The 10,193-nt window shown below is 39.4% G+C and overlaps 1 protein-coding gene across 1 annotated transcript; it reads right to left on the bottom strand.

The window, feature by feature from the left end:
* Positions 1-31: 31 nt before the first annotated feature.
* On the bottom strand, positions 32-9,516 carry si:dkey-229b18.3 (uncharacterized). Its single transcript, XM_051904687.1, has 7 exons — positions 8,123-9,516; positions 5,707-5,780; positions 5,387-5,621; positions 2,703-4,912; positions 2,277-2,486; positions 1,060-1,162; positions 32-953 (listed from the first exon to the last, which is right to left on the bottom strand). The coding sequence occupies exons 1-6, from the start codon at positions 8,445-8,447 to the stop codon at positions 1,061-1,063; spliced, it is 3,156 nt and encodes a 1,051-aa protein (XP_051760647.1). The 5' UTR covers positions 8,448-9,516; the 3' UTR covers positions 32-953; position 1,060.
* Between the last annotated feature and the right edge of the window lie 677 nt (positions 9,517-10,193).

Genomic DNA, 10,193 nt, shown 5'->3' with positions numbered 1-10,193 from the left:
CTGAAAGTACACATACACATGAAGCAAAGTGTAAATTTTAAAATGCAAAATTTATTTATATGGCTATTTGGTCGTTCTACATTTTAAACTTGTGTTTCAGACAAAACACTTTAACATTTAAAACTTCTTCATTAAAGTCCATTGCATTGTATGTTAAAGAAGGATATGCATAAAAAGTCAGACAAGGAATTATCAAAGGAGGGGAGAAAAAAAAAAAAAAAAAAAAAATCACATTAGACATTTTGGGATTCCCTTATTTAAAAGACACAGTCACTGTCTCATTTTGAAAAGCTGTAGTCAAACAAATGTTTTCACAAAATTGTATATACCCAAATAATGGCATTTCACCAATGCAGGTTAACCATTTTGTGACTTCTAGAATGACTAACTCCATTTACCCAACCTTCATTTAAAAATTCCTGACTAATTTCTGTAATAGTTTTTCTAAAACATTGCCAGACAACCACATGTTTAGGGCAGTCCACTGGCTCCACTCCATCATTCAAGTACATCCCAGTCAATCGCATCTTTCTTAGGTTTCAAAACAAAGCTAACATTAAGTGCACTCAAGATTATGCCATTTATAAAAAATAATCATAATAACAATAGAAATAACAACTGTAGTAATTAAATTAGTAATAACAAATTTAAAGCATTCTAAACAATTCTCATTATACATATATAACCTTGACCATCAGTCTCTGCCCCCCTGAGAAAAACACCATGGGTTCAAGTTCTGGTTCAACACATCTCTATCAATTGCAAAGCAACTTCAGCTTAGTTACTTAAATAACAATTATTGTGAGGAAAAGGACCATTTAAACCATCATGACATTATTTACATTAATAAATTCAACCTCATTGTCATACATCACAGATCCTTGGTATTTACAGCGTTAATATTTAAAGAAACAAAGCTTTGCTCCTCTTCATTTAATCCTGTGTCTTTTCACCTAAAATTTAAAACAATAAATTAAAATACTAATGGAAAGAAACAAACAAAAAAAAAACTATGGAAATCAACAGAAATATAGAGATGTCTGTGGATTACAGACTGACCTCACTGAGCAGCAATGCACTGGCGGCATTTGTAGAGCTTGGGATTATGTGTCCTTATGTGATTCCTCACATTTCTCTGTCTGAAGAAAGTCTTGCTGCACAACTGCAAGAGAGAATTAAATGTGAAAATAGGAGAGAAAAAAAAAAAACAGATATAGAAGTACAAAGTCAGAGGGAAAGGAAAACCGTTAGATGATTGAGATGCTTTTTTTATTGTGGTCTTTTGTCAATTTTTATTAAGCAGAGAGTAGACTGAAATTATGGAGTGTGCAAGGAAAAATGGAATTAAAAGGTTAGTTCACCCAAAAATAAAATTTCAGTCATTAAGTACTCACCCTCATGTCGTTCCAAACCAGTAAGACCTTCGTTCATCTTTGGAACACAAATTAAGATATTTTTGATGAAATCCGAGGGTATCTGAACTACACATAGACAGCAACGTCATTGCACCTTTTGAGGTCCAGAAAGGTAGTAACAAAAATTACTTTATTCAACAATTTGAACTGTTGTCATATACGTAGTTGATGTAGTGAACTCAGTGCAGGCTTCATTATTTACGTCTGAACGCCGACTCATTATTGGCCGGCTCCTGCTTCAGCATCACATGCATGTGCTCACGTGTTCAGCTTCGGCCAATACTGAGTCAGCGTTTGGACGTAAACAAGGAAGCCTGCACTGAGTTCACTACGTCAACTACGTATGACAACAGTTCAAACTGTTAAATAAAGTAATTATTTTTGTTTTGTTTTTGCGCACAAAATGTATTCTCGTCGCTTCATAACATTAAGGTTGACCACTGTAGTCACACTGACTATTTTAACGATGTTTTACTACCTTTCTGGACCTCAATGATGTTGCTGCCTTTGTGTGGTTCATATACCCTTGGATTTCATCAAAAATATCTTAATTTTTGTTCTGAAGATGAACGAAGGTCTTACGGGTGTGGAACGACATGAGAGTGAGTACTCAATGACAGAAATTTTATTTTTGGGTGAACTAACCCTTTAAGAGATGTTGCGAGCCGGATTCAAACCCGTGCTGCTTAGTCAATATGCTGGACGTGCAAACGGCTTTGTCACAGCTCTGATGGTACTTTTTACAATAAGAGCAAATAATCAGCTCTACCACTCCTTTTATTATAGCTTTGTACAATAGACAGGCACATTGCTGGGAAGGGAAGGGAGCACCTTCAGGATCTTAGGAGACATGATACATACCGGACAGGGCCAGTGTTTGCCTTCAATGTGCTTGATCTGGTGCATAATAAGGGCATCACAGTCTCTGTAGGTGGCTCTGCACTGCAGGCAAGCATGTGCTCCACTGGAGGCCCGACCGTGAGGACTCTTCTGCTGTTTCAGACGTGCCCGTCGGATGGATTCCAGTAGGACGGAACGGCGACTGCTCAGAGGAAGCAGCTTACTTACATTCTATGAAGACAAAACAGAGAATTTTTTTTTTTTTTTCCAAGAGTCATTTTATATTTATTACCAGTTTAAATTTAATATCATTCTTTCCAACGATTGACATTTGAGTACTACTTCCCTGAACCAGACTGCATACAAGTTTACAAAACAGTTACATAACATGCCTTTGTCATAAGATTAAACATCACCAAATGCTAGCCTTAGGGAAACTTTTATCACCTTTGTCTTTGTAGGTTCTTTCTTGACTTTACAGCTCCTCTTGCTGACTTGGGGGTGTCTAGAAACTCGGCTAACCTGCGAACCTTGGGACACGCTGGTTTCATCTCTCTCTGTCTTCACTCGAATAGCAATCCTTTGGGAAAAGGGCGAGTGCCTGTTGCCAAGTCCTGCCCAGTGAGGCCCATTTAGGCCTGTCCGATCTGGCATAATCCTGGCCCTCACCCGATCTCTTCTCCCCATGCCAGGTGATGAATGGGAACTACTTCCATGAGAGACCGACCGAGTCAGGTAGATGTCCATGCTCTCCTCCTCCCGTTTGATGCCACTTGGCTGCCGACAGAAGCCAAAGAGGAAGCCTTGATCCAACAGTTTGACAGGAGGTTTGCTCTGACGCTTACCCAGGTCTGAGGGATCACTGGTTGGGAATGGCTGGGTTAGGGGCAAGGGGTCAGCTGGCTCTTCCTTTATCGTTTTGTAAAGGGGATGGCTGTGAAGATGGTTGGAAGCATCCCAGTTCATGACACCATAATGAACTTCAGGACTGTCCTTTCTTTTTGAATGTTCCTTTATTTTTCTGTTTTCCTTCACCTGTGTTCCTCTTTCAATTTTGCTGTGCTTTACTTGTGGCACTCCTGTAGTACGGTTGCATTTTGTTTTGCTTTCTATTTGTTTTGAACTCTTAGGTTTAACTGTTGGGGGACGCCCAGGTTTGTGCCGCTTTGTGTGCTGCAAATTTGTTGTGGCTACCCTTACTGTGCGATCTGCTGGTGGGCGACCCCTACGTCCTGGTGCTTTAGGAGGAGTTGCCTGGGGGCTGCAGACAGTATTGCGACGGTGAATAGGTTGCAGGATGGCACTGTCTGAAGATTCTTGTTTTATCCTGAGCATAGTATTTTTTGAAGGGGGAGAGGCATTGTGTGCTGGTACTCTACCTCTTCGTGCAGGTTGGGAAGGTGCTTTATCTTGATTTTTATGGTGACGTCTGAGCGTTTGATCGATTACATTGGAGTCTGTGTGCAGCAATGACCTGCTACGTGTAGCTCTTGCAACTGGCTGCACAGGATCATTTCTTTTCCTTTTGGACCTTTCTTGGTTCCAAGATTCTTGGAGTTCTACTTTCACTGGTCTGTTCAGCAAGTCCATTCTGCTCATGTCACAGAGAGACAGAGAAGGATTAACGGCAGCAAGCACCCCTAAACTGGTTCCGAATCCCAATGGGACGCCTTGTGCACGAGGTTTCCGCCGTGCTGTGAGCGAATAATCACTAACTTTTAACTTCCTAAGTCGTTTTTTCTGCCCCCAACCGGACAGTTCTTCTGGACCGGGCACCAGGGATTTCCTCTGCAAGCCAAGGAAGCTAAGAAGACGGTATTTCTCCTGAGCACGGGGACTGTGCACCTCTTCTTGAGGGACTTTGTTACAAACCTTCTCCTCCACATACTCCTCCTTTACCTTTACTGAGGTATCATGGGTCAAAGAAGTTGCCTGAGTTTGGGATGGAGTCACTGAGAATTCACACTGAGGCTTATATGCCCGGTAAGAAGAGGACTTCCTCTTTCTCTTAGTGGAGAGGTCAATTTTGGGCAGGAGTCTGCGCAGAGCAAGTGCAGCGCCAGGTGAAGAACGAAGCAGACGGCGTGATGGAGAGGAAGAACGAGTAGAGGTGCAAGGAGATGTTGAGATGACTGAAGATGTGGGGCGGGAGGCAGTTTTTTTCTTGCAGGATGGAGATTTGAAGTCCATGAGCTTCATTCTGCGATTTGGGCTGCATGGAAAGCCATTTTCCTCAACCTGAAAACTGAACGGGACTTGCCGTTGGATTTGAGGATTTGAGGTTTCTGTTTCAGATTCATCTGTTACCTTATCAATAATCTGCTCACTGTACTGTGCTTGGATGTTCCAGGAAGACCCAGAGCCTTCTCCTTCCTCATCCTCTCTCTTCCTTTTGAGTCCTACTCCTGAAGCTGAGGAGTGGTCTCTCCTGAAAGGTCCAGGCATTGAATTATTTGGTTCACCAGGAGTACTGTGCATTCTGGAATGTAACTGACAAGTCTCTCGCTCCCTTTTGATAGCAGAGCAAGCCTCAAGGGCAGGCCACATGCGTAGATGGCGGGCCATGGCACAAACCTCCGTCAGGATGTCCAGATTCAGATTGAGGGTGGAAGTGTAAGAGAACTCTAGTAAAGCAAGCAGGCTCTGCTCACTGAAACCTGTATGAGAAACCATAAATGATAAATGATTATTGCCCTGAATGATAAAATAAAAGATATAAGTGTGTTTAAATAGGATAATGACAGTCTAGAGGTTAAGGATTTTCTACTGGAACTGTGGCAGGTTCAGTTGTAAAGTAGGGGTGAATGAGATGAACTGGAATGCATTACATTAATTAATTTGGTATAAATAGTACAGAACATTCCATGAAAATATATTCTTTCCTATGACTCCAGTCCTGGAAATTACAATTTTAACATTCCCTAATATTCAAGGTTTCCTATGCCTGTGGGAACCCTGTAACAAGTAAACTTTAAACAACTCAAAGCATCAGAGAAGAGTACAATGGCTCACCTTAATGAATAAAATATGCTCAATAATTTCAATAATGGCCTATTTAATTTAATACAAATGTAAACAAACACAGTGATTTTGAAACTGGTTTAACTTGAATATGTAGTCTGCACCCATACCTGTGAGGTCAACATGTGACTGGGGATCTGTGGCTGAGTCCATTTCGGTAAATAACTCCTGGAAGTACTCGCTCACTGAGGCAAGGACTGCTTTGTGGGCGACGAAAGACTGGCCATCACCAGTTTTCAGCGTGATATCACAGAAGAGCCCTGCTTCCCGTTGGCTATTAAGTTTACTCAAGACTTGATGACTATGCGATTCCACCATCCTGGAGATAAGTCCCACATCGGAACACTAGACAAAGTGAAAGTAAGAGATAAAGTCAAAACAGTAATCCTGACTGAAATGTGGATAAATAGGTTTAAAAACAGTGTCTTACCGCTGATCTCTCAGACTGACTGCGTTGGCATTCCTCACAGCCAAAGACATAGTCTCTGACCTGAAAATACATTCCTAAAAGAAAAAATACATTTTTTCAAAATTATTACAGAGAATGTTTTGATGTGTGTTAGTGCAAAAAAGAAAGTCAGTGCTATCAGACCACTCCTATTCCACAAGTAACTCAGTTCTGCGTGGGCATTACCCATTCTCTTTCACTTTCACATTACATAGACTAAATCAGCTGACATCTAGTGTAGGAATCTCAATTCACAGCAGGTGAATTTTTTGCTTGGCAATGAAAATAACACAATTTTAAACAGAAATATCTGTCATAATCATCTCTTAGGAGTATTGCACTAGTCAACTCCAGTTAAATGAGAAACTTGCCAATGTAAAAAGTGGTTAAGTTTGGTAAACAGTTTTTTTTTTTTTTTAATGTATATGTATATATTATATTTGATTTCACTTAAAAAAATATATAAATGCAGATATGAATAATAAGGCTAAAACATGCTTTTGTAGCATTTTATTCTCCAGGTAAAATAGAGGGAAAATCCAAATAAATATCTGTCTTTAAACGATATTAGAATGAATTGTGACATGAAAATTGATGTTACTTTGAAATCTTCTTTTTACCAATTTGCCAATTTGCCAAATCAGGATACAAATTCATCCAAATACATTCATATATTCCACTCTCAGTTTTATAAATTAACATTGCTAATGACCTAACAAAATCAACAAGTCATCAGCAATTTCAAATTTGATCCACAACTGCAAACTCAAATTAGACATGGGCATATTATCCTCATTAGGCTTACTCGTTTTTCTAGTTTGTAACAAATTAATTTGGCAAACTAAGGTGTTTGTGGCACAGGGAAAAATACCCAGCTGTTCAACAGCCGTAAAAAGCTGTATTGAGAAATCACTCATGGTGCAATTCAGAGAAAACATGAAGCAGCACACCAAAAGCTCAGATTATTACTCCCATCACAATAAGTCCTGACTTGCCAATGAGAGTGAGATAAGCAACAGTTCACTCCAAACAGTTCTCAGAGGACTGTGGAGTAGTATGGCTTAGGAGTTAAAGATCTACATTAGAGTTTGTGAGTTTGAACCCTCAGAAGAGATTTTATATTTTAGATATATACTTTTATATGACTGGTCAGCTGACAAAACACTAACCTCTATTCCAGTGGGACTGTGTCCCTGAAATAAATGGACAGTAGATTGAACTGAATACTGTCAGCAATCTACAAACCCTTGGATGAAAATCAATTACTAAAATAATCTAAAGTTTAGTTGGCATTTGGCTATAATTGTAGAGCTCAACCAATGATCTGAACTATCAAGCAGTTCTGAGGATTTTTTTGGTCAGTGTATTTTACCTCTCTAACATTGATATCCACTCAGTAATAAATTCACCAAGTAACCATTTAGCCAAAGCTTTTAATACACAAATTACAGGTTCAGTGCTCCTTGAATAACCTAAGGTTAAGTGTCTTAAGTGCTCAATCAACCCATATCAAACCTTTCAGTTACCAGTTTAGATACTTAATCACAAAGCTGTCATCTAATACCAAGCATAACTAAATGAGATCTGACATTCCAAAAGCAGTTTAAGAATTATAAACATCATAAGAAGTATCGAGATAAGGTGGCCCTGAGGGAGAGCTTTGCCACCTCCAAATCCACCTTAAGGATGCAATGCAGCATAAAAGTCATTCTAAAACAAGCCAACTCTAATACACCTCCAATTAAAGTTTCTGTGTAAATAAAATGCTATCAGAGCCACCTTAATCACCTTAAAAAGCTGTAGGGTAGAACTTTTGTACATTGGGAATTGAATGGATCATTATATTTTGCTAATTGCTGTGATCACATGTGAGTGGCAGGTTGTCCCGCCTTCGCTCTAGTAAACACGTCACCAGAAAAGAGATGCCATTGCAAGAGGGAGGGGAGATTGTTTTGATTAAAGATAACAAGGGCATATGAATTTAAAAAACAAAACAAAAAAAAAAAAAAAAAAATAATGGATGTGCACGGATAAATCATTTATAATACCGGTAAACAGTCCAATATTGCATAAAAAGAAAATAAGAACTGTCAATTTTTATTTCATGCCAGTATTTCAAATGTGTCACGATGGTACTTGCACTGCTTATTTACATAAACATTATTGGATCGCCAATAGTCGCTGTTGCACGTCTCGCAGGAAATCGACAACTCTCATGAATACATGATATATGCTTACATAATTTTAAATAATTGAATAAATTAACTCATTAAAACATGTACAAACTTCCATAATGATGATTTGATTCAAATTTCAGATATAAAACTAACTAAAAACAGACACTTAAAATGTATCCGTAGTAAAAACAAAATAATACCATAAGAGAAAAATGACAAACCTTCCCACCAATAGTGCTCGGCCACTAGTCTGTATGTGTCCTCCAGGGTGTGGTGCGACTTGCCGGGTCTCTTCTCGTGGAAAGTAGCTATGGACTGAAGTCGCTGGTCTTCAGCCAGCACCTCCCGGTACTGGACGAAACCCTTCTCCAACTTTCTACGGTAAAGAGAGCCGCCGATGACCTCGAAGAAGGCAGAAGACGAGAGGGGCGCGCAGCCGCCGTTCACATAACCCGCGCGTTCCCGCTGCTCGTCCGCTGAGAGTTTAGTAGTGCGAAAGGTGTCATCAGTGTCATACTGAGCACTGTAGGTGCATTCACTTGCCATTTTTACCGGATTTTTTTTACTCAATACACTTTTACTTTCAGTGCAGCTTATTTGTAATCGTTTCTCCTATGTGTAAAAAGCAAAACTTTTTAACTTGGCTTCATCCACCGACATTGAGACGTTTCTGAAACCAGTGATGCTCTGAGAAGTGTCTATGAAGTTTTACCATCTGTTGGAGATTCAAAGGACATTCACAGCAAATCCTCAATATGGATATTTAAGTAGCAAGCGTAATCAATAATATTATGAATAAATAAGACAGTCTCAGTTAACAGGTTTTAGACATCCAGGTTGTTTTTGTTATGAAGCATTGGACTAGTAGCTGAAGTATTTTACAATAAAGTCCATCATCTTTGGTGCTTAAGATGTGACTTTACATCCTATCAAACGTGAAATACTGAAACTCCATGAGGCGATGAATTCAAGACAGATGAGCAAATTCCACTATCAAAAGCCATAAGTAAATCCTGACCACGTATTATAATTCAAATAAATTTGAATGACACGAAAATCGGAAACGTGGATGATAAGTTTTTTCAATAGCCTGGTTGTCCTGGGAAACTGAACTGAACACAAAAATCAACCGATTAAAAAATGTCTCAATCTGTCAAATATGCAGTGGCTGCCATCCATTAATATGAAATTATTATTATTTAAGCAGGTACTTTAGGGCCTCCTTCATCAGATGTAACTGCAACTGAATTAACAATGTGTCACGAAACGCCAACTACGTCACAGCAGGAGATCCGAATGTCCAAATTTCTCGGCGGGCAGCAATAACAATCGCGCGGAAGGGTCTTCCTCTCGCGCGTGCAACTTGTGATTTCTTGAACTCGGTCTCAGCACGCCGCAGCTAATCTGTCGCGCGACCTATGCGCGAGACGCGAGGGTCTTCCGAAACACATCCAAACGGAACGGCGGCCTCAAAAATCAACAATATCATCTGCGGTTTCCCCTTAGCGTGCTCAGAGTCCGCTCATGTAACGTTAAAGCCAGTCAGATGATCAAATAATCCAATTTTTAACTCGTAGTCCTCTGCTGGTTGCCATTCGTCAACCTAACTTCGCCTCGACGCCCAATTGCCTCACCCCCTCCCTTCCTCGACGCGCATTGGTGGAATCTTTAAAGAACAGAGACTGCGGACAACGCCATTGGTCACTGAGGCTGTCACTTACCGGGCTGTTTTCCCTACTTTTTCCCTACATGAAGATAGGTTGTTGACGTCAGCGTTACCTTACTTAGTATCAAGTTTATCAATATAAAAAAGGACAACAATGAGAGAATATTGTTTTGCTTCAACTCGTTTTCATTTTAGCCCTTCGTAGACAAGTGAAGCTACACATTCTCGTATTTGTCTGCATGATTTATTGGTCCATAGATTGTCGTAGTTAATGTTATTTATTCACCCATTGTGCACCGTCTCCATGGTTGTTCAAATCTATTGTAATTTTTGTATATTTAGCCAAATGAATGAAGAATAAAAATGCTGTAAAAAAAACTCATATTGTCAACGCAGTGCTTTTAAAGGTGTAGCTACATTTTATTATGAAATTATTATAAAAAACAATACAATCTGGGATTATTTTGGAGGAAACAAACACAATTATTGTCTGAATACACCTTTTGTTTTATTTTAAACATTATCTCACATTTATGTTATTGTATTGGGCCTGTGAAACAGCACACTAGACTTTATTATTGTGTTTTGCCTGTGTTTGTCTGATGGTACAGTGGGGAAAATAATTA

Source organism: Ctenopharyngodon idella, chromosome 9, assembly GCF_019924925.1.
Source record: "Ctenopharyngodon idella isolate HZGC_01 chromosome 9, HZGC01, whole genome shotgun sequence".
Classification (NCBI taxonomy): domain Eukaryota; kingdom Metazoa; phylum Chordata; class Actinopteri; order Cypriniformes; family Xenocyprididae; genus Ctenopharyngodon; species Ctenopharyngodon idella.
Note: the sequence above shows the minus strand (reverse complement) of the source record. Positions and strands in the feature narration are given on the sequence as shown.

Coding starts and splice junctions, on each gene's coding strand:
- si:dkey-229b18.3 (XM_051904687.1), bottom strand. CDS start 8,447: ATGGCAAGTGAATGCACCTACAGTGCTCAGTATGACACTGATGACACC. Junction 5,781..8,122: donor CGAGCACTATTGGTGGGAAG/GTTTGTCATTTT, acceptor TTTTTCTTTTAG/GAATGTATTTTCAGGTCAGA. Junction 1,163..2,276: donor GCAAACACTGGCCCTGTCCG/GTATGTATCATG, acceptor TCTCTCTTGCAG/TTGTGCAGCAAGACTTTCTT.